Below are 25,498 nucleotides of genomic sequence, written 5' to 3'. Positions count from 1 at the left end.
TGACATACTGTGGACACTGTGGGCTCATGGTGTGACAATAATTTATAAAGTAGTACATGAAAAGTCCCCAAAAGTGGTCTTTGAACAAGAGTGAGCTTACATGCACCTTCCAGGTAAACATGAAACAGGTCCAAACCTCCAATAAAAAGTGTGTAAAATTAAATATCTTTATTTGAACCACACGTGTTGCCAGATAAACATGGAGATAACACATCATTGTGAGATATCAGAAAAAAATCATAGAAATGTACAGCCATGTTTGATTTCACCAGTAGGAAAAACTAAAAAGTTTTCCTTTTTTGTTGCTTTTTGGTAATAAAATTGTGTAAGTTAGCACAGTACAAACACTGTCATGAACCAACACAGTGCTGCAAAGTTGCAACAAATATTGAAATGACTTATTATTTTACTATTATCAACCTTTTTCTTGCAATTGTACTATGCACCATGTAAGACGTTAATGACCTCCAATGTATCATCATTCAATTTTAATTGGACACAGATGGTTCTAATATCAAAAAATATGATGATGTCGCAGTGACTAAGCCTGGATAAAACTTACAGGGAATGTACCAAGAATTTTGTGGAAAAATGCAACTCATCTGCCAACCACAAGTTACAAAACCAATGCTTGGTGGCAAGTTTCCACTGGGTGGAAATAACAAGTGGACAACAAGTGGTATATGTGGAGGTTAAGAATATCAGGCTTGCCGAATATGTATTCATTTAATCCATGTGGTAAATAACATAATGACTTACTCTAAGGGAAATACACCCCTCTGCCTTACAAATAACTCAACTTTTATTGCGTACTAAAGGTACAAAAAAACTAAATATTTTTTTTCTTTTCTTATACAAAGTGTTGCTTAAATTTTCATGTATTGTTTCCCTGCCAAGGAGAAAACACCACTATTAATGTGAAATAAATAAAAAAAAACTGGATTAAATAGAAGGATTTATTAAAGCACCAGTACAGGTTGTTAATCTTTGGTTTTCTTTAGTTTTGCGTCGTTTCAGTTTCTTTGGCGGAATTTAATTAGCCGTGTCTTTATGTTACTTTTGACCCATTGATGCTCTCCTCTTGTGTGTAAACAAAACACTACTGACTAAATGGCGACAGTTTCCATCAGAAGGTCTTATCCACTTCGCTGTTAGGGATAGAATCTGTCAGGAGGAGAGTGAGAGTGCAGGTCAAAGCTGTCAGTTTCCTTCAGATGTAATCACTCAAGTTGTGACATTGCAATTAGTTAAACATCATTAAGAGGGGTTAAGCTCTTAATTACTGAAACGGTTGAGAGATGTTCAACAGTAGTGCAAACTTTCAGTGCGCGTCTGTTGAATGCTTTTAGTATTTGTTTTCATTAAAGCTTAAAGGTGTAATTGCAAGTACATTCAAAAGGATGTTTTTACCACAGCATCGTAATAGTTACCTACTGTTTGTAAAAGGCAACAGACTGGGGGACAGTTACACATTTTAGAAAATACTGAATAGTTTCCTATGCCTCTTTTTATATAAAAAGTCTGCATTTAGTAGTAAACTTTATCTTGTATAAAGGAGAGTGGGAAATTGCATCTCCAAGGTAAGACTACCAGCTGGGACGAGCAGTAGTGACTTACTACAGAGGCACAATCAAACTAGGTCATTGTTTCTGGAATGGATCATAAGAGACACAATAGATCTTGTGGCTCAAACGGGGATATTTTGAGACAGGATGGGGGTTTACAATTGCATTTAAATGGAAATACATGAAATCTTTAAATCGAGCATAACCTCTGCATAACAAATAACGACAAATAAACACCATCCCATCATGTTCAGAACAATCGGGTAAGGAATCACAGGACTGGTCGCCCCATACAGTAGCCTGTATTACAGTATCAGACTCTAAGCTCTAAGCTTTTATTGGATCAAAATGAACTAGATTCCTTTGTCGTCCAGATCAGTAATCTCAACCAGAATGCAAAGGTTGTTGAGGATTCTCATGGATTTTCTCCCCTGATCAAAATTCCTCTAGTAAGTGGTGGGAGACCACTGGTACTGAGAAATATGCTGGTTCGACGGTTTACAAAGGATAACAGTACAGTGAAAGGCAAGGCATGGTAAAGGCAAGATTATATGGCTTTCCAATCTCTCTGCGATCATCAGATTCGGAGTGAGGGTCTTGAGGCACAGAGGGGCACACAGACATGACATTATCCCAAAAAATTGAATCGTCTCAGCATATATATATTTATTTTACCTGCAAGACAGAAACGCTTCTTCATTCCTGGTTACTGCCTTACTGCACCTGGTTACTACCTTACTGCTACATCACAGAGCGTTACTGTGAGGTGCCCATGGCCAGGAGGCCAGCTTTGGCAAATGGAAGATTATTCATAATTCATTGCCAATAGTGCGTGTTATAGATCGTGACTGCAGTAGCATTCCTCTCACACCTTTGTCTGAATTGGGGGGGGGGGGGGGATCCCACAAGCATTTCCTAGCATATCCAGGTAGAGTTCAGTTGTTAATACATCACTTTCTCCCCCCCACGTCTTAAACAGGTCTTAAACCATCAATCAGATTAAAAAATATATATATATCAAAAATAAAAATAAAAATAAAAACAACCATTCAGTGTCTTCTTTTGTTGAGGATGAACATGGTTAATCGCCAGCTCTTTTATTACCCCCTTGTGTCTCATTCAAATGAAATATCCCCAGTCAGGTGGATTGGATTTTAAATGCCGTCATACAAGAGCATGCCACTGAAGATCGTGAGCGGCTCCCCCGAGTGGGCCAGCTTGCCCATGACCAGGTCGACGCACACAGTGTCATCCTTCTGCAGAGGAAGGATGATGTTGAAGACGGCCAGGGAGCCTGGGGTGGGCTTATTCTCTGCCACAGGTTTGTTCTCTAGGCCCTCTGGCTGGTAGCCGGCGGAGTCCACTCTCGCAATACCATAGTTGGACATGGAGAGCACAGCTTCGATCTTCTCGTTCTTGTGGCCGGTCAAGATGCAACTGAAGAAATAGCGCCCATCGTATGGCGCCGTAAAGATTCCTGGAAGAAAAAATTACAGAGGGTGAGAAATAGTTGACTTGCAACAGAACACACCAGCGTTTCAACTGTTGTTGTTGATGTCTTTTGAGTCAGTAGACAGGCAGTTAGCAAATCCTGATAAAAGTGAGTAAAATAATTCAAAATGCATACTCCAGAATAACTGTTTATATCAATGAGTGCTACCTACAGGATTCGTTTCTACAAATATCCAAACAATGGAAAGGTTAGAGAAATGAAGGTGCAATACCAATTGTGAATTTACATACTCCTAATATTAATTTCTCCAAAACACAGAAAAGCTTTTCAGTCAAAATAAATCCATCAGGCCGACTAACTGAAACCTGTCCAGTATTTTACTTTGTGAGATACTCCCCTTAGAAAAACCTGATAGTCTCAAATATGTGAGTGTGTGGAGCCGAGAATAAAATGCTTTAGCCTCAAGTACAAGACAACCCAAAAATCTGCAGAGAAAAAATGCATAATTGTAAATGAGGCTGATTTCCAGACAAGTTTGTCAGTCCAAAAGACTGATGGTTACCCTGTGCATCATGGGATTTCATCTCTCTACACTCCAATAGACCCACAAGTGTGTACCTGTAGCAGGATTGTAGGAATCTCCATCATTCACAAGGATCTTATCGAAAATGATGGTCCCGGGATTAACCTGGGGATTGGTCAACCCAGCAGAGAAAGACACTTGAGGAACACTGGCATCCATACCGGGGAGACCTATATGAGAGGCGGGAGGAAGAGTGACAGGAAGGGGTCAGAAAGGCACTAGACAATCAAAACAATGCAGGAACAGTTCCACAACAAAGAAAAACAAGACACAGCCCAAATGTTACTATAAGGTGACTCCTGTTGCCCTGAAACACATTGCTTTAACAGCGTCTTTTATTCTTTTTCCCCAAACCGCACCTGTAGGATTGATTAGGAAACCAAATGCTCTCTATATAGAGCATGTGAAAGCACTGCTTATGGTGCACGAGTCTCCCTATAATAAATTGAATTATTTTATTGTATATTTTACAATATAAGTGTAATTGAATAAAATAAATTGTAAATATATATCTTATAAAATGTATCCACTGTCACATTTTGTTTCCAGTAGATGTTAAATCATTTGCATTTGCCAACAGTTTAAGAATAACTGAAGTTAATCTTCTCAGTTCACTATCTACAGAGGCACTTGGCAGGGTTGTCTGCTCTCCCCACTCCTGCCTGCCCTCTCCCTGGAGCCACTCTCTCAGGCTATTCGACAGTCTAAGTCTTTCACTCCCATCACTCCTTTCACTCTCCTTTCACATAAATATATGTACACAAAAGCACAGAATCAACAATCCTTTCGACTAGTGAATTGACGAGTTGAAAGCAGGCCTAGGGCCGTTTGTATACCCAGTTAAACCTATGGTTAGGAATAGCTTCGTGGCTAGGGTTTAGACTGATGTCTAGCCTAGGTCAGATTAAATGTGGACAGGCTGGTGGTGCAGTGGCTAGGGCCAGAGGTCACTGAGGTGACACTGACCCACATACATATACTCTTGCACACATATACTCTTGATTAACTTCTTGCATTCTTCAATTAATACACGAATGTTAGTCTTCCCTGTGTGGTGTTTCAGAAAGTAATAGAGCAAAGAGAGGAGGACAAAAATAAGAGGATGAAATACCATACCTTTTTCACCTGGGTAGCCTGAAAGAAAAAAGGGAAACGAAAGATCTGTTAGGTGAAAAGTAATTTAAAAAAAAAGTATATCTTATTTGTGCCTTATTTGGCCTCCTGGCAAAGAAAAAGTAAACATTAACTAAACTAATTATAACTATAATTATAATTTAGCCTCTTAATACACCTTCTCTCTACAGAAATGCAGACACGGCAGAGTTACAGTGGGGGGAAAAAAGTATTTGATCCCCTGCTGATTTTGTACGTTTGCCCACTGACAAAGAAATGATCAGTCTATAATTTTAATGGTAGGTGTATTTTAACAGTAAGAGACAGAATAACAACAAAAAAGTCCAGAAAAACGCATTTCAAAAAAGTTATAAATTGATTTACATGTTAATAAGGGAAATAAGTATTTGACCCCTTCGACTTAGTACTTGGTGGCAAAACCCTTGTTGGCAATCACAGAGGTCAGACGTTTCTTGTAGTTGGGCACCAGGTTTGCACACATCTCAGGAGGGATTTTGTCCCACTCCTCTTTGCAGATCCTCTCCAAGTCATTAAGGTTTCGAGGCTGACGTTTGGCAACTCGAACCTTCAGCTCCCTCCACAGATTTTCTATGGGATTAAGGTCTGGAGACTGGCTAGGCCACTCCAGGACCTTAATGTGCTTCTTCTTGAGTCACTCCTTTGTTGCCTTGGCTGTGCGTTTTGGGTCATTGTCATGCTGGAATACCCATCCACGACCCATTTTCAATGCCCTGGCTGAGGGAAGGAGGTTCTCACCCAAGATTTGACGGTACATGGCCCCGTCCATCGTCCCTTTGATGCGGTGCAGTTGTCCTGTCCCCTTAGCAGAAAAACACCCCCAAAGCATAATGTTTCCACCTCCATGTTTGACGGTGGGGATGGTGTTCTTGGGGTCATTCCTCCTCCTCCAAACACGGCGAGTTGAGTTGATGCCAAAGAGCTCGATTTTGGTCTCATCTGACCACAACACTTTCACCCAGTTCTCTGAATCATTCAGATGTTCATTGGCAAACGTCAGACGGGCCTGTACATGTGCTTTCTTGAGCAGGGGGACCTTGCGGGCGCTGCAGGATTTCAGTCCTTCACGGCGTAGTGTGTTACCAATTGTTTTCTTGGTGACTATGGTCCCAGCTGCCTTGAGATCATTAACAAGATCCTCCCGTGTAGTTCTGGGCTGATTCCTCACCGTTCTCATGATCATTGAAGCTCCACGAGGTGAGATCTTGCATGGAGCCCCAGACCGAGGGAGACTGACAGTTATTTTGTGTTTCTTCCATTTGCGAATAATCGCACCAACTGTTGTCACCTTCTCACCAAGCTGCTTGGCGATGGTCTTGTAGCCCATTCCAGCCTTGTGTAGGTCTACAGTCTTGTCCCTGACATCCTTGGACAGCTCTTTGGTCTTGGCCATGGTGCAGAGTTTGGATTCTGATTGATTGATTGCTTCTGTGGACAGGTGTTTTTATACAGGTAACGAGCTGAGATTAGGAGCACTCCCTTTAAGAGAGTGCTCCTAATCTCAGCTCGTTACCTGTATAAAAGACACCTGGGAGCCAGAAATCTTGCTGATTGATAGGAGATCAAATACTTATTTCCCTCATTAACATGCAAATCAATTTATAACTTTTTTGAAATGCGTTTTTCTGGATTTTGTTGTTGTTATTCTGTCTTTCACTGTTAAAATACACCTACCATTAAAATGATAGACTGATCATTTCTTTGTCAGTGGGCAAACGTACAAAATCAGCAGGGGATCAAATACTTTTTTCCCTCATTGTACGTTGCCACATTGACATTTCTCAACTTTCATGCAACACAAGGAAGAGACCCGCTGCCTGAAGCCATACCTGGGGGCCCTTGTGGTCCTTCCAGCCCCTGTCTGCCCTGGGTCCCATCTCTGCCTGGCGGTCCTTGGGGTCCTGAAGGCCCCTGTAGGCCTCTCTCTCCCTGGGGACCAGGTGGACCAGGGAGACCTAATGGAAAGCATAAGTGAGAGATGAGCACTTCTGTGTTTTGCGTGTGGATATGCTTCTCCTTGTTCAGGATCAGAGGGTAGTTTGTGGGCACCACTCCTGTGCTCGGGTCCATTTCGGATTAGAAACGGAATGGACCAGGAATTCCAAAACAACCCTCTGCAAAGGTAAATTTGCCATTCATAACCTTCATCCTTTTCCCAATCCCTCGACCATCTAACAGGAAATGTTTACTTAAATGGGACATAGTAATGGTACCTGTTTCAATGACAAAACCCTAAGCATCAATCTACAGAGCTCTCCAACATTATAAAAGGGAGTGATATTTCCTCTGCACCTGTGATTCAAAATTGCAGCCTTTATATGACTATAATAGTAACAACCACAAATACATGCTCACCAATAAAGTCCTGGCTTGTGAAGTTGTGGAACTCGTTGAATATGTAGAGCATGGAGGAGTTGAGGATTTTGATCCTGTGATGGATCCCATCCAGCTCTGTGTTCCGAAGGGTGTCGAGGATAGACCGGTGAGAAATGACAGTGGAGTTCAGCCCATTGACGCAGTTCCACAGGCTGGACACGTGCTTGTTCAGACCCTCCTTGATCCTCCGCAGGCTGTCAGAGACGGAGTCCAGCCTCCCGCAGACGTTCTCCATCTTGTCAATCCTCTTTGCCAGGCCGTCGGAGGACTGCTTGCAGTCGCCCATCTCCACCATGAAGTTGCTGCCAAAGCGGTGGATCTCCTTGCCCACGTGATCGAAGCGGTTCTTGCTGTCCTCTATGTGCTCACTCAGCTCCTGCTGGATCTTGTCAATCTCTGAGATGATCTTGTCCTTGGTGTTGCCCAAGTCGTAGATCACGCTGTCATGTTTCTGCACTGTGTGCTCCAGGCCCTTGAGGGTGTCGTTAATGGAGCTGAAGGTGAGAATGACCTCAGAAAGCTCCCCCTGAAGAGACTCCAGTTTGATGCTGGACGTGCCCCCAATGACGCTGTGGCCATCTAACGGTTTCTGTGGATCAAGACCACCATGGCCAGGAGTGGGGCTGATTAAGTCAACTTTACACTGTACGGTGCACTTCTGTACATCTTCTTTCAGTTTCCCCACTTCCTCCTGCAGGTTGGAGCACACTTGGGCACATGTGGTCTCGTCTGACTCTATCCGGTTGCGAAGGTCATTGAATTCAGCGTTCCATCTGTTAAAGGTGTCATCCGTATTGTTCCGCAAGGAGCTCAGATCTTCGTCGAGCATACTGCACACATCGCAGTTGGCCGTTGAGGTCTCCAGCGTCTTCCCCAGATTTTCAATGTCATTGACTATCCTGTTGAAGTGTTCCCCGTTCTCTCCTGTCAGGGCCTTTATTTTGCGAATATCGTGGCTGATCCCCACTACTTTTTCAAACATTGAATCCCCTGACATTGAGAGGTCCCTAATCTTGTCGTCGAATATACGGATTTGGCCCTTGTTCTCAATGACCGTCCACTGTAGCGTCTTGACAGCGTCCATTGCCTCATCTCCAGTTACTGAGCCTTGGCCGGTGGTACACTTCTCCTCACACCTGCTCACTGCCGAAGCCAGCTTGTCATTCAAAAGGGAGGTGAGATTTTCCAGTCTTCCAAGCCGATCCTTGTTCTCCAGAACTGAGTCCCTCAGGTCACCAATGTCAATCTGCAGGGTGGAGATCTTGCTCCCATCCTCATCAAACTGGTCGATTAATGTGTGTCTCATGTCGCTAAGTTCCCTCTGGAAATATTCCTTCAGGTCATTGTCCACAGTGGCGCAGTGACTCTCTGTCTTCTCCAAAGTGCTGTTCATCCTGCTCTCCAGGTCTCCCATCAGGAGTTTGATTTTCTCTTCCGTGGTCAGCATATCTCCATCCTCCTTGATCGCAACCAGCTCGTTGTCTAAGCGGCCGTTCAAAATGTCATAGGCCCCGGACACCGAGTCAATCTTCCTCTCCATGTCGCCAAACTTATTCCTGAGCTCTATCACTTGGTCGCAGCATCCCTGTGTGCTGGAGAAGTCCTTCTGGATGCTCTCAAGCATCTCCCGGTTACGCTGGTCCATGGAACTGATGAGCTTCTCCAGCTCCCGGATCCTCTCGCGATCCTCCTGCTGCTGCTTCTTCAGATCCTCTGCCCCCGTCTGGCAGGCTGCGCAGGACTGCTTGATTCTCCCCTCCACCTCTTTCAGGATCTCCTCCCTCAGTTCCGTGAACTTCCTCTGCACTGTGACATCAGAGCTCTCCAGTTCGTTGCTGTTCGTGCCCTTGCCATTGGTTAGGTGGTTGTTGATGGTGACCAGCTTCTTGTCGTGCGCCTGCGTGCGGTTGTCGAGCTGGTCCAGCTTGGTCTGGATGCTGTTGAGTGTCTCTTTCATCTCTGGCTCGGCAGCATCTGCAGGCACCTTGCCGTTGATCCCTGGCTTCCGGATCTCTTCCTGGAACTTGTCATTCAGCCCTCGCAGAGTGGACTGCAGGTCATGGAGGTCTTTGGTCAGACTCTGGATTTTGTCTTCCAGCTGCTTCACCTTGTCGCTCTCCCCTCTCCCTATGCACAAGAGGAGAGAGTCAGCTTTGGCATTTGTAAGTTTTATCAGGCAGATATAGGGAAGCAGATGACCCTTGCAAGGACACCCAAAACATACCTCGAAGAGGAATGACGCACTCACACTCACAGACATACTAAATGTACACATCTTAATTGCGAGGAGTGAGCACTTCGCTAAGGGTGCATGTACTGATTTAATCTACAGGTCCAATTTCCTCCTTGTCAAGCTTCCTAAAATAACCTACAACACAAACAGCAAACAGTAAAAGCTGCAGTTGCTAAAATGTTAAAAGCTGTGGTTGCTGAACCATGAGGTTCCTACCTTCTCCTCCAATCTGCACTGTGCCAGAGTTTGAGCCAGTCTGCCCGGGGCGGTGAGGCTTGGGCCTGGGCCTGACAGTCGAGATCTGTGTCTGTGTCTGGCCTCCGCTCGGCCCCTCGCTGCAGTCGTCTCCGGAGAAACCATGGCAACATTTCCACTCCATCTCCGTCACCATCTTATAAGCAACTTTGTACCGAGGCCGCATGTAGGTCCGATACCTAGGAAACACAAAACGCAGCGCTATGATATGCACCATGCCTTTTTCTCACTGAAACCACCATTAAGCTGAGATTGTGTACTGTTATATCTTTCTTCTTCAAAGCCACAGCACAGAAGCTGTAAATAAATGCAGAGTTTTTCTTTGACATTTAATTGAATATAATATGAATCAGAAACATTGTGTTATTCCAGCAGCAAGATTTAGTAATACAAATGTATACACAATGATTTCATGAATGAAGTTCAGTGCTCCAAACATTTCTAATCGAGAAGCATTAATAGACTAATAGATCTTCAAAAGGTTCTTGACGGTTCTTGACTTGTGCATGAGTGTTGTAATTGTACAGTTCAGGCCGAATGTTTTTGTATTTTAAGGATTGATAACAACAAGCCTCCACACCGCAGGGAGCTGCAAATGTTTCTCTGTTTACTTTTGTTGTTTTGTTTTTTCTACATAAAAAACCTGCATGAATAATTTACCACATATGGAAACACCATAAATTCCCCATTTGGTTTCTACAACCAGTGTGCATCATGAAAACTTTAAAAACTGAACATCTGCCCTCCATCTGTGCAAAGCACTTGTTCCAGTAAAGCCGATTGCAGAATGCTTCGAAATCTGGCCACACCGTCTCGGGTGTAATAGAAATTCTTAAGGTTTTCTGGTCATGGAATTATTCAATTCTATGTATTTAATAATACAATTGTGAGCCAAAAGAATAATTTACAGTTACATATGCCTTAGTGCTTTGGGAAATAGGGGTTAAGTTTAGTTTAGTTTAGTATTCATCGTTTCATTTTGTTTTCATGCTTTTTAATAAGAAATTCTGTCAAGGCAATGGGAAGTGAAGATTTGCAGATGCAGCAAATCTCTTTGTTAATCCCTTAGCAACAGCATACACAGTATTTGAAAGATGGTTCTCAAAATCAGTGTGTCATACAAAATATATTTTGGCTGAACACTAAAATTTGTGAAGCTGCAGGGACTATCCTGTATAAACTTTACAGGAGGATATCTGATCATAAATTAAGACTTCACAGCAACATAGTGTCAACTAAATATCTGTCCCTGCCTCTCTCTCTCTCACTCTCACTCTCACATTGTCTTATTTCGATCTCTATGAGGCAACATCGCCCAACTTGGGGAAAGAAAAGGGAAACGATTAAAGATGTGTGGTTACGATAACCAAGTCTAACAGTGGGACAAGCTGTAGTTGTCATTAGTAGTTACTGTGGTTCTTGTGCAGGAATCAAGGGTCTTTTCTCTCTTCACATTCTGCACCATGTGAGTCCAATCTGCACTAATGAAATTAAACACTTCCAGCTGGATAAATGCTTTCTGGCTGCCGTTGGGAAATGAAAACCAAATAGCCATTCCTACTACTGCCCTCAAATCTGAAACACTTCGGGGGAAATGGAATCCCTTCACTCCTGTTTTGTGTGCTTGGGCACGTTTATTTATTGACTTGACTTACAGCTCGGAGTTGCTTCTTGCGAAAAACTGATCTAAAAGTGCTGCAGGGTGGTGTAGTGGTGAGGGCTCTGGACTTGTAACTGGAGGGACATGCACTGTAGTTGAATGAATTAATTAAAGATATAATAAGATTTTTAATAAAATGTTCAGTGAATTAATTATTGTTTATCCCTGATGAAACACTGTGATATACTGTGAAAACAGTCCAATTAAAAAATTTAAAACATGAACCTATAATTACCTTGAAAGCGGGCACTTGCAGAATTCAAAGGCTTTTCTGTGCTACAGAATTTTGAAGATGATAAACTGTCCTGTTGATCAGTTCATGCTTTTTACTGACAGTTCTCAGTGTTTGGGAAATTTCTATCTAATTCAGGGTTTGGCTGGTTCTATAGAAACCTGCTTTTTAAATGGGATTAAGCTTTTCAAGAGAGGATATCCTTCCCATCACACCTAGACTAGCAGCCATGCTCACACCCTTGCGGGAAATCCCAACAGGCGACTGACTGCCATTGGGAATTGGGATACACTACACCAGTTGTAGTAAATTACACCGTGCATCACCATACTGATAAACATAATGTTCAAAAGTAGGTGAACCCATTTAATTCTTACTGATTTTGTGCTGGGCAAGTTCTAGATATCAAGGTTGAAAGTGAAGTGCCAAATTCACAGCGCTGAATTACTGCTGTAGAAGGTGGAGGAAGCAGATACATAATACAATTTATATAAGGGACCTGGATGAGGTTTTAGAAATTACTTTGCAAACCAAAATTTTGCCCACTTGTGAAAGTCAAGCTATAGACACCTTCTTAAACAGCAGAATATTTTGTGCCACTTACACCTTTGGCCGTTTAATTCTTTTTCAAGTTTTGACTCAAATAATGCTATAAAAATTCTGCAAAAAAAAAAAAAAAAACTGCCTTAAATATCTTCAATACTTTTTATTTTATTTTAATTCAAAATTAAACATCAAAACAACTGGGCTGTATTGGTCTGTGGTCTGTGCAGAAAACTGTGAAGCACAGCACCGACACGGGATTGTGATGGTCATAAGTAATTAGTGTGGAATGTGTTAAGTTTTTTTGTTTGTTTTAATCCTGCCCAGGAGGGATACTCACGTCACAACCCTAGCACACTGAATCTGGCCCCAGGAGCAGGGCTGGTAGTCCGGCTTCACGTAGGTCTCCACTCCATCCTCCACAACACAGCTCACCGTCCGCGTCACCACGTACGCGCACCAGTTCCTGCGGAGAGAAGAGAGAGTGTGAGGGCAGGGGAGCTCTTGACCTCAGTGGTCCTCGTATAAAAGGAACTGGCCCGGACATCTCCAGCGTGCAACCTGCATGAGACCAGCTGCTGTGAACACCTGGGGAACACCGCTAATGCTTCTCGTTCCTTCTCCACAAAATTGTGAAAGGCTTTTTTGAGCAAAAAGGGGAGAGACAGTTCTGGTGAAGGATGGGCTGTGGGACTGTGGGAGATACACGCAGTTCTAACATGTGTCAGGGTAGATTTTCCCTTCAGCACACATTTAGCTAGCACAAGTTTTCCCTAATTTCCAACATGTTTAAAGTATGGTAGACTACAAATATGTACATCTTTTTTTTAATGTGACAAGAAACCCTGAAGAAGCACATTTAACTGGCCTATAGCAGTTTTACCTATCATTAATATTGCAAGTGCTAAAATGTCCTTTTTCTGTGTGTGACTGTGATCTCTCTGCACTCCTCACTGCAATTGAATCCTGGGAAGCCTCAATGCTTTTTATTTCTTTTCGTATCTTTTTTCCTCCGATTGTCATGGAAGCTATTCTGCAGAAAAAGAGCCTCCCAAAAGAAGTCAGGATGGCTATGAATCATTTTGATTGATGGGGTGAGACTCTTCCTACAATGAGAATTCCTTGTTTCTCATTCGTGTCACACAAGAACTATTGCACACTGTCTTTCAGAAGATTTTTAGGTCCACAAAAGACTTGTTGTAAGATGTGTTGAAGCTGACCAGTACTACAATAAAGCCCAGCAACAGGCCACAAATATGTCAGTATTCATGCATGGTTTTAGTGTTCAAATGGTCCTTAGTCTCATTGAGTAAATGAGATGTTTTTATTTTATTTTCTTAAATATCTCCTTCAGTCTGTGGGTGGCATGATTCAAAAGTTGTTCAAAACAAACCCGCCAAAAACAGTGATGTCTTTCTAAATATGGCTGTGTTGGAACAATGCAGCGAATATAAAGTGTCAGCAGAAACAACAGAGAATAAAGCAGAAGATGCGGGGAATATCCAGGAAATAAGAAAGAAATGAACACAACAATTGCAATGATATTAAACTCTTCATCTAATCCCTGCCATTCAGTACAGAAAGTGAACATTCAACAGTGGAGAGAACTGAATGACTACTGAATTTTTTTTCTTTCTTTTTCTTGCTGTGTCTACAAGAACAGGTTCAGAATGACTGGAGCAAAAAGTCTCTCTCTCTGTCTCTTTCTCTCAGTGGTTTTGAAATGTTGACATTTGCCATTATAATCACAGAAAAAGCTGCCTGTATTTATACGGCTTGAAAGCAAGCATGGCTTTAGGGTAAACAACAGCCTGGAGGGATAAAGACGGGGAAGAAACGCTCTCAAGAATGGCACAATGAAGAACGAGAAAGGAGTCTGAAAGAGAGACATAAAGGACACCAACCTTTCTGCAGTGCCATAAAGGTCTACCAACCGAGGCATATTTCTATAAAAAAAAATTAAAACTATATTAACACTACTCTACTGCCTTATTCACATCAAGATCATGGGTGGTTTGGTTGATATACATTAGATCAAGGAGAAAAACATTTAGGTAAAGGGCTCTACATGTCAAGCAGTCTCTCTTTATGTTCATTCTCGTCATCTGTGGGCGGGGCCTGCATGATGTCACTTCCCCTGGATCAACTCTCTCCCTTGCTGACAAAATTGTAGGTGTTACCAGCTGAGAAGAACATCACACCTCACATAGACAACTAGACACATCCGACCTGTGCAAGCGTAAGATAATTATGCACTTCTTAATTGTTCAAAGATGAGTTCCGGAACACCAAGATAACACCAACAAGAACAGACACTTCTTCACACAGAGAGGCGTCACAATCTGGAACAAACTCCCCAGCGATGTGGTTGAAGCTGAAAATATGGGAACATTTAAAATCAGACTGGATAGGATCCTTGGATCACTTACTTATTAATGGACAGCAAACGAGCAAGATGGGTCAAATGGCCTCCTCTCGTTTGTAAACTTTCTTATGTTCATATGTTCTAACAAAAAACACAACTCTGATATTATTACAAAATACTACTTAGTAGACCAGTAATCTTCCAGATATACACCTCTGACTCTACCTGCCGTATAACTCCTGCAAGTAAATGAAGGGTTAATACACACAATAAACAACACACTGTCTCGACCTGGCATTTTCCATGCTGCAGAACTGTGCTGATTGCTTGTAATGAAAGTCAGCTGATTTTAAGGAGATAGTCGGGTCTATTGTTCGTGAAACAGACCGACCCTGTCATTTTCTCAGCCCTCGTTATTGTATATCCAGCAGCCCCTGTGTTCAACAGTCATTATCCTCAGCTGATGCAGATGTGCACTGACTCTGAGAGCATATTAAATTCCCAGTTATGACACTGTAAAAGTGTGTGCATGCCAAGAGCTCTTTACAACAAAGGAAGGTAGTCTGGTTTTTCAAAGGTTTTCTGGTTTAATTATTATTATTATTATTATTATTATTATTATTATTATTATTATTATTATTATTAATGTATTGTTTTTTTCAAGCAGTAATATACACTGATAATACAAGTGGTTAGCAGCACATCACTGCAGCAATGCGAGTGAAATCCCTTGAGTACAGCTTGGATGCCATGTCTGCGTGTCCTAATGGCTGGATTCCAGTCTCTCTCTCTCTGCCTCGCCCAGAAAGAGAGCCAGCAGCTCATCTGTGCATCTCTGTGTCTCCCACGACCGATATTGACTAGGATAAGAAGAGGAAAGTACTTCCTATGGACTTCCAAGTTTCACTTTTCCAGTGCTGTAGTTACAATATCTCCTCCATCAATGAATTCAGAAATATTGAAAGAAAACCCTGTCAAGAAAAAATAAATAGGCCAGCTTGGGATTCACAAGTAATTTTAATGTTCTAGGTTTTTTCAAACAATGTATATATATATATATATATATATATATATATATATATATATATATACACACTCACCTAAAGGATTATTAGGAACACCATACTAATTCTGTGTTTGACCCCCTTTCACCTTCAGAACTGCCTTAATTCTACGTGGCATTGATTCAACAAGGTGCTGAAATTAGAAATGTTGGCCCATATTGATAGGATAGCATCTTGCAGTTGATGGAGATTTGTGGGATGCACATCCAGGGCACGAACCTCCCGTTCCACCACATCCCAAAGATGCTCTATTGGGTTGAGATCTGGTGACTGTGGGGGCCAGTTTAGTACAGTGAACTCATTGTCATGTTCAAGAAACCAATTTGAAATGATTCGACCTTTGTGACATGGTGCATTATCCTGCTGGAAGTAGCCATCAGAGGATGGGTATATGGTGGTCATAAAGGGATGGACATGGTCAGAAACAATGCTCAGGTAGGCCGTGGCATTTAAACGATGCCCAATTGGCACTAAGGGGCCTAAAGTGTGCCAAGAAAACATCCCCCACACCATTACACCACCACCACCACCAGCCTGCACAGTGGTAACAAGGCATGATGGATCCATGTTCTCATTCTGTTTACGCCAAATTCTGACTCTACCATCTGAATGTCTCAACAGAAATCGAGACTCATCAGACCAGGCAACATTTTTCCAGTCTTCAACTGTCCAATTTTGGTGAGCTTGTGCAAATTGTAGCCTCTTTTTCCTATTTGTAGTGGAGATGAGTGGTACCCGGTGGGGTCTTCTGCTGTTGTAGCCCATCCGCCTCAAGGTTGTACGTGTTGTGGCTTCACAAATGCTTTGCTGCATACCTCGGTTGTAACAAGTGGTTATTTCAGTCAAAGTTGCTCTTCTATCAGCTTGAATCAGTCGGCCCATTCTCCTCTGACCTCTAGCATCAACAAGGCATTTTCGCCCACAGGACTGCCGCATACTGGATGTTTTTCCCTTTTCACACCATTCTTTGTAAACCCTAGAAATGGTTGTGCGTGAAAATCCCAGTAACTGAGCAGATTGTGAAATACTCAGACCGGCCCGTCTGGCACCAACAACCATGCCACGCTCAAACTTGCTTAAATCACCTTTCTTTCCCATTCAGACATTCAGTTTGGAGTTCAGGAGATTGTCTTGACCAGGACCACACCCCTAAATGCATTGAAGCAACTGCCATGTGATTGGTTGGTTAGATAATTGCATTAATGAGAAATTGAACAGGTGTTCCTAATAATCCTTTAGGTGAGTGTATATATATATATATATATATGCATGTGCAGCTGAAATGCTGACAATTGCTCCTGATTGTTGTGTTTCATTCCTGGCACACACAATAAGCAGAAATAAACAGAGCACAGAGCTGTCCAGCTGTTTGGCTGTTTGAGGCTTTCCTTTGTTAACTAAAACATAACACATTGGACAATATTAGTACAGCCGTGAAAGCAAAAAGTTTTGAGATTGCGACGTGGTGCAAAAAATCATGCCCAGAGAACGAGGATGGAGTCAAAGGCAAAGTTCAAGGCTCAGATCAAAGGCTTTATAAATAAACTTTAATTGCTGTCTTCCTCCTGCCATTCCCAGCTGTGGCAGCCCTGCCAATGTAACAATTGGCTCGCAGTCCTGCCCTTGTGCGCCCCTGGAAGATGCCAGCAAACTCTGAGATTGTAGAGGAAATCTGATACTACATGTGTGAAGGCATCATGGTGTGCACTGGTATATAATGAACATTTACTTTCATCTGTGAAACCTTCAAACTAATATTTTTTCCTCCTTCTTTTGGAGGTTTGGATGTGAAAGCTATGGATGAGATCAGACACATTCATTCTTGGTTGAGATAATACACTGACCTGAGCCTAACCTCAGTCCAAGGCATTCTTACAGTACAGTACAGCCTCCTTTTTCTGAACGATGATTGTGAAAACAATATAGGCCTGTCTCTTAAAAAACCAAACCTAAATTGTTTTCACATTACAACACTGCCATGACATCACAACAACTGCAAAACAAAACAGTGGCTAAGCAACTCATCCAAAAGACAGGGGCTCCTACAGAGCAGCCACACAACCCTTTACCCCTCAGTGAACACTGATGTGGTTCACAGACTGTCAATCACTGGTACAGTAAGGTAGCATTGTATCTATTTTGGATCAGACTGGTTGACAAGAGCTCCAAAACTGCTCAAAGGCCAAATAAATGATAGCACTGATGTCAACCTTTCCATGTAGTCACTGTCTGGCATAGTCTTACTTATTTAAATATTTTTTGTTTTAATTGTTTCTATTTTGCTTTTTCGTTGTTGTTCCTTGCTGTCTTAATGAGTGCATGAGCCAAAATAGAGCCCTGGTTAATTTTCAGAGAAGACAAAAACAAAATAAACAAACTAAAAATCTGTGCTTCCTTGTCACTGCGGATGACCAGTTTATGGTTTTTCAGGGTTTGACCCTTTTTCCAAAAGTCATCTGTGTCCAATTAAGAGCTTAATTGTGTTTACAGATTGTGTTGAGCTGGACAGTGGTGTGCGCTGATGCAGGGGAAGCGACCTCCTTCTAACTACACTGTCCTGTGAGAGGACTGATCACAGAGCTTGCTTGCTTTACAGGAGGAAACATCAGGTTTTCCCGTGTCTCAAAGCCAGCGACCCCTCCGGGGGGAAGCCAGCAGCAAACAACCTTGGGTGAAGGTGGGGTCACTGAGGGTTATCTCTCAAAGGGGCCTTCACTTCCTGGGGCCCTCTCAGACGTAATGCACCACAGTTCAAAATCAACCAGACAAACAAACACACAAGTAAGCAAACAAATGGCGACAAGGAAAACTGCTGAATTTGTGATTTTTACCTCCGTTAACGAGGGGATAATAGACTCAAATTAATTCAAGTTAAATTGAACTCTACAGGTGTTTCACACAGACCACTGCTTTAATACAGTAAATCTCCATACAACCCTGGTCTTGTCTAATCCAGTAGGATCCATTAGGCCACCTCTAAATCCTTATTCCTACAGAAAAAGGGAACACATATTGGCTATTGATTAATTAAGCTGGCCGCCGGTATAAGTGACGAGGAATGCTGTTCTATTGTTTTGATCCCCTAAAACAGTTCATGTCCATTAATTGTAACGTGTATAAATGTATACTGTGTACAGCACACATATGCACAGTGTATAAAGAGCAGCTTAGACACGGGCAAATGGAGAGAGAGGAAGCCACAGGGGCCAGTACGGCTGGGTGGTATAGCATTTCAGTGGGATGCCTAGTTTTATTCAGAGCCCCTATAATTACAATTACTTCTCTTCATAGGTGCCCAGTGAGATCTATACTGTTACTAACAAATTCATATTTTGTAAAGAGGCCCCCTGCGTCTTGGCACAATGTACATTTCCACAGACCTCCACAGTCTCATTATTTTTTATTTTCTGCTTTTACCAGCATACCAGGATAAATACATTCTCCAAAAAAGGGTCAGACCGCCCAGGACAGAGTGTACCATAGCAACTGTTACTGCACAAGCAGGTCCATACAGTGTTACTGAGAAGGACAAGGAGAAATCCTCAAGAAATATCCCTAATTTTGATCAGTCACATACTTGTTCCTACTTAATGAAAGTCAACGCTGAAATATTTGCTTGGTTTTCCTCTGCATTTTATAGTAACTGGATCTAACTTTCAGCTTGTTATTTTGCCATGTCTTCACTGTGCTACACTGCACTATACCAGGGCTGAGGTTGTGATTTGTCATGTACTGGTGTGTGGAACACGAGTACCAGAACTGAGATGTGCATGAAATGAATAACAGGAGACCCATATACAAAACGCATTTATGAAATAGACACGTATTTGTGAATCAAATACACTTAAACTGGCTTTGAAACAAGGAGCTTACTGCACTGCTGTATTGTTTTTATTGGATAACAAAATCCAGTGCAGAGATCCTGATATTCCAGTATCAGACCCCTGCCCACTCCCACCCTTCAGGCAATGGGGCCTTTGAAGTGTCTTGTCTCTTAGCAGTATAAATCCAGAGGGCCCAATGAAGCCGTAAACAGGGCAATTAAACAGTCACAGCCCAGTTCCCTGCAAGAGCCCTGCGATGATGATGGATGGACCTTCAGTAAGTGCCACCCCCCCTCACAGAAAGCTTCATAAGAATTCCTCCAGATGTTTCGAAATCTTTCTATCTTAAATTACCGGGGCAGCGCTCTTTCACGTGCAGTCTTCATTTTCTTTTCATACATTCTTGTTCTGAAATTTCTAGCTGAGGAGTGTTTGACTCCCCAGAGTAAACATGCGAAGAACACAGTGACCTCAGCTCCATTCTGCCAGCCAGCACTGGGGTGAACCCAGGGCAGTTCGCAACAGAAGAGTCGCACCCGAAGAGGAGATCAGAAGTGTCTGTGTGTGGAGCAATACACATTCCACTATACCCTTGAGAAAGTGTGCTATAGTACAGGGTTGGAACACCACGCGGAATCATAGCCAAGCATCCAGAGGTATTACATAGCAAACTACAATACACACCACAGACCATGACTGAGCAAAGAACATGCCACTTCCTTTTAAAGAGGAGCATATGTGAAGCAAGATTCCCCTCCTACTGGAAGATATCCATCACAGAATGAGGATTCAGGTTTGCAAAGTGAGGCTTAGTTCACAAACCCAACAAAAAACAACAAAAACAAAACAGCAGACCCAACATACATAACCCCTCACTCTGAGTTTGAGTTGTTTCTCCTGCTTGCTGATTCAACAGATAAAAGAACAAACAGCATCAGCTATTAACTAACAGGAGCTGGCAAAGATATTGAAGTGTACTGCAACATTAGACTCCACTACCCCCCCTGAAGTCCTGGCAAAACAAAGAGTTCAGCAAATCTGCCCCAGTTGAGTAAACTCCTACTCTGAATTGGAGTTTAATTTAATGCTTAGTTTGTTATATTTTTCTCAAGGTCTGCTATATTACCAAATACCAAACTTTTACTCTACTGGCTGCTCTACCTAATATAAACATTAGGCAGGCCATGATTAGTGCTGATTTGGGTCTGTGAAACCAGCTCTATAAGTTCTCCTCCAGTTAAGCAGAAGGACCAATAGCCAGTACTGCCCAGCTGGCCAGATCATTACCGTTGCCAGGTTTTCTATAATGTTCCTTCAATGCTGGCAGTCCACTGTTGTCCAGAATATCCACAAGATATACGCATTCTCCATTTTCAGAAAGCAGACCCTCAGGGAACATGAACTACTGCTAGAGGGAATCTTGTGCCATTGTCCTTGGCAGAACAGAGACGTTGGTAATAAAAGCAGCTTTTTCTTGAGTCATATCACTAAAACTAACAAACCAATAAATCAAGGTTGTAACCGCCTTAAGGACAGAACCAAGTTACGCCATTTTGTGGATTGTCAATTTATCAGTTTAAGGTTTAGGCTCAGCTACAGGATTACTACTGTGTATCAGTTCAAATCAGTGATGTGAACACACATGAATGCTATTGAAAAAGGGGTCAATTTTAGGTTCCTAAATACGTTTTTTTTTCTTCTACTTCTAAAGATGAGGTGTTTCTAGCGTTTGATCTGGGAGATTGTAGAGCATGGGCTTTGTAAGAGAGTGCCAGAGAGCTTGCAGCAGCTGTTCAGAGTTAAGCTGCAGAAAAGCCACAGCCTGCCATTGTTAGGTGCTTTAATAGGGCACTTCAGAAGTCAGGGGGAAAAAAAGCATTCAGCAACCCATGACATTGGACAGATGCACAGTAAAATGTGCCTGCAGCATGTGGAGGAAAATACTGGGCAGGCTGAAAGAAGGCCCTTTGCTAAAGAGATGGAGGAAGAGTGTTGAAAAGTTTTATACGCCACTAAAATGCAGAAAATTATGGAAGGGGGCAGGGGGAGGGGCCTGAAAAAAGGCATTAAGCAGAAAAGAAAATGAAACGGGACTTTGCATTTTTACAAGCAGAACTCTGAGGTCATCTACAAGGTAAAGCACACTAAAGACACTCTCAACCCATAGCAGACCACTGACGCACTGCGGTAAAGCCACAGTAAAACCATGTTAAAAGTGCACAAATCCTACGATAAATATAATAAATTAACCTTGCATAAGAGAATGACAATCAAAGCAAATCAATTCACAGTCCGACTGATACACCCTAGTCACCACTCCTGTGCTTTATTACTATGGTGTTCAATAACGCAACAGCACCAATTCTAATTTCAAGGTCTTTTATACAGAAAAAAGGAAAAATCACTGACTACATGATATCTCCATGTAACAATCACTGTCCAGCTGCTGGTTTGCTTCGCAGTTTTTAGAATCGGTGTATCTAAAGAATCCTTCACAGAGTTCAATTATTAGTCCCAGGGTTTCATCTCTGAGAAGAAGCAGAGCAGTTCTGTATGGGGGAGCTAATGACATTTCTCCTAGACGAGGCCTGAGAATCCTTCACGGTTGTACACAGACCAGGAGTTCGGGTTATACTCTGGTAACTGTCAGTGCAAAGACATGCGATCGGAGGACCTCAAGGCCATTAGCCCTCTCCTTGACAATGATCCCCCCCAATGTCCTGCACCCCTTCACACCGCGGCATAGAGCTCCACACAACAATGCAAAACGAGGGTCCTTTCTCAGCTTTAGGTCTTCCTCAGTTGTGCATTATGCAAATCCAGTGAGTCCTCTCAGAAAACTGAGGCAGAAATAAAACTATACATTTAAATTAAATTAAAACATAAAATATAATTTAAAATCATAGCTCATCCTACCTGCCATAGTTTCTTCCCATATAGGACAACAGAAAGTACACTGCGTCCGCTGAGTTTAAAATGAGATTCGGATTGCTTCTTAAATGTTTATTTAGATACCCCCCCACACTCCTTGCTTGATTAAACTGGCATAAAATGCAGTTGGGTGGAAAATGAAAAACAGTATAAATCAGCTTTGATGTTAAAATTACATAAACGTCTACACAAGCAGCCACACTCCTGAAATATACAACAATTAAAAAGGACTAGAATCAAACGTGGCTGGTGAAATAGCTTTCCCATCTGTTAAAACAAAAGAGTTCAAATGAATGATCAAGCGGTACAGCCAAAAACCAGTACATACTTTCCCAAAGCCTTCACTACATTTTTAGTTTCTTTTACTTCTGGCAAAACAAAGCTAGGCCGTCTCAGAGAGCACACGTGAACCCCATCAGCTGAGGACTTCCCCTCTGTCCATCCCAGGCACACAGGAAGGAGTGCGTTGCCTGGATGACTACACCTCTCAAACGGGGCGTTTATTATGACCAGCTATGTGTCCTGCTGCACGTGCTGTAGTGCCAGTACAGGGGTATTACATTACAGCCCTCCAGATGAACATAAATTGAACCATTTTCTTTTTAGCCCTTGGGATGCATTCTGTACAGTACACTTGGATTAGGCTCTATGCAGGCAGTACAAGAGGAAATATTTCATTTATCTTTAAAGTTCAAGGTGGGAATTTAAAATAATAATAATAATCAAACAAATATCCCTGAGACACTGTTAGGATAGGGCTCAGTGTGAGATAGAGGAAGACATTCAGAACTGCTTGGAGGCAACAACTGAAGTCTGTCTGTGGCCTACTGCATGAAAGGGTTTAAGGGTATCGCACCCAGCGCTGAAGCCAAGCTGCTGTATTTTGCACTTAAGCACTCGATCATTATAATTTGATGATTTATGCAACAGGCAACTGATTATTATTCACTCTGGGGGTGCTATTAAATCTAGCTGGCCTATTCACACAACTACACGGTGGAAAACCCAAGCATTATTTCCATTCATTTTGTTTCTTTCTTTTTATCTTGGCCAGAATTAAATCGGAGAGCTGACTGTGGGAAGTCTTGTCACACCTGCTCATTGAGGAGACTCTGGCGTCATGTTTTGCAACCCATGGAATAAGAGTGACAGGGTCTGGCAGATCTCCATGACACAACGACTTCATCAAATAAATACAAAAATAGTTTAAGAGAGCCAGCTTGAGCGCTTGATGAGTCAACAGTAAGAGATAGAAATCTAGATAGTGCATCCCAGCCTCCTCCCATAGCTCTCCACTGTGGGTTCCCTATCCGTGTGCCTGCGTCATCCCTTCTCGCACTTCAGAGCTTATTGGGCCATTTCCTGTTCAGTGTTTACAGTGCAGTAAACGGACACCACCACCCAAGGGGCCAGAACGGCTTGAGGCATCCACTGTTCCGTATATAGCCTATAAATCATGTCCAAGTTTTGAGTAAGGCATGTTTTTGTGTTATTACTATACACTACTGCACACTAGGATTATAGGACTCATCTCCCAGTCCCATGGGAAGGCTGCCCCCTAACCCTAGTAGTATTCATTAATGTTTTTGTTGACCCCTTGTGTGTCTTTTGCTTGAACTACTGACACATCCCAGGATTGGGACGTGTCTGGCACCCACAACAGCCTGTCCAAGGAAGCTGAGATTCAATTACAGCAGGGCCATGCAAAATAAATAAATATATACTAATATACATGGATACATAAAATAAAAATGATTTAATTTAGAGTCTAATTATGGGTATATGGATCTTTTTTATTTTTTATTTTAATTGAGATAGGATGAGTGCAACGACAACTTGCCTTCCTTGAATGACAAATATTAACAAACTATTGAAATTGTAAAGGCATCGTATATAGATACTCTGATTTTATTTTACAATGCACTCCATTATTATTATTGTTCTTGTATTTGTTGTGGTTGTTATGATCATCACCAGAAGATCCCCCAAAATTGCCATGTCACATTTTCTCAAAACTGTGGTCAATATGCCGCCCCCGCCAGCATGGTTTAACGGTGCGCATTAAGGGACTGGCCCATGACTGTCATCTTAACCAGCACAACTTGTTTAAACAAGACGCCTCCTGCTCATCAAGTCTAGCTCCCCTTGGCCTCAAAGGTCCAGTGGCCAGTCACATAAATCTCCAGTCTGGTTCTTCTGGGGTTGAATTTGGGGTGATCTATTTGTGCAAGTGTCTAAATTGACCCTAGACAGTTGAAGAAGGTGTAGCTCAGTTTTATTTTATAAAACACCGGGAGGTAAATGACAATAGACAGTGCAGTTTATCACACCCCTGCTATGGTTAAGTGGCGGATACTGCTGCGACTAGGCTTTCTGTACCTGGCAACTTTTTCCAACTTCATTTACCGGGGCTAGAAATCTCTCTCTCTCTCTCTCTCTCTCTCTCTCTCTCTCTCTCACACACACACACACACACATTGAAAGATGTGGTGTTAATCATAAATTACAGTACATAATCCTACCACTCATATGGTTATTATTTGTATTCTTACCTGTGTCTACTAGATGCCCTCGGCCCGTTCTGCGCCTGTGCTGACTGGACCTGGCTCTGCCCGGTGTAAAGATTATATCGCTGGGGGTACGTTGCACTCCACCCTCCTCCACAAAGGGTCAAAAACCAAAGCAGACACGGGACAGGTCCAGCCATTCCTGAAAGCACGGTCTAAAACACTGACAACTGGTGCCTGTCCCCCCCAATAAATAAAAGTTCGTCGTGTCCAAAATGAATGATTGCCAATACTCCAAGAAAGCGAGATTACCAGCCGTGGCACACTCTTCTCTGCTTCCAGTCCTCGCAGATTATATTCTCACACCATTGTGCATTAGAAACATTAGCAGTAGTAGATTAACAACATCAAAAAATGTGATTTAATGTGTCTGGGGCTGACTGGGGTCCTCTGCGTCCGAGCTTCAAACAAGGCGTCGGGGTTTGGGAAGTGCCAAGTGCTCTCTTTCAATTTTTAAATAAAGGATGTAACTTTTATCGTCATTTATCGCAGCTAAACATCTCTTCAGCGGCTCATCAAGGTTAGCGTTTATCCTGTTAAATCATTCTTGAAAACTTTGGGTCAATTCCGTGTAGTCGGTGTGCGCTTTTTTCCCCTGGAGATGATGGTATTCCCTGCGTAACAGCGCGCACGAATCACTACACTCCCCTTCTCCCTCTCTCTCTCTCTCCCTCCCTCTCTCTCTCCTTCTTTCT

The 25,498-nt window shown here is 42.4% G+C and overlaps 1 protein-coding gene across 1 annotated transcript; it reads right to left on the bottom strand.

The window, feature by feature from the left end:
• Positions 1 to 153: 153 nt before the first annotated feature.
• emilin1b (elastin microfibril interfacer 1b) lies at positions 154 to 25,498 on the bottom strand. The gene is made up of 8 exons (XM_066697693.1): positions 24,789 to 25,498; positions 12,393 to 12,518; positions 9,579 to 9,796; positions 7,109 to 9,256; positions 6,583 to 6,708; positions 4,718 to 4,735; positions 3,637 to 3,771; positions 154 to 3,042 (listed from the first exon to the last, which is right to left on the bottom strand). The coding sequence occupies exons 1-8, from the start codon at positions 24,941 to 24,943 to the stop codon at positions 2,720 to 2,722; spliced, it is 3,249 nt and encodes a 1,082-aa protein (XP_066553790.1). The 5' UTR covers positions 24,944 to 25,498; the 3' UTR covers positions 154 to 2,719.

Source organism: Amia ocellicauda, chromosome 1, assembly GCF_036373705.1.
Source record: "Amia ocellicauda isolate fAmiCal2 chromosome 1, fAmiCal2.hap1, whole genome shotgun sequence".
Lineage (NCBI taxonomy): Eukaryota > Metazoa > Chordata > Actinopteri > Amiiformes > Amiidae > Amia > Amia ocellicauda.
Note: the sequence above shows the minus strand (reverse complement) of the source record. Positions and strands in the feature narration are given on the sequence as shown.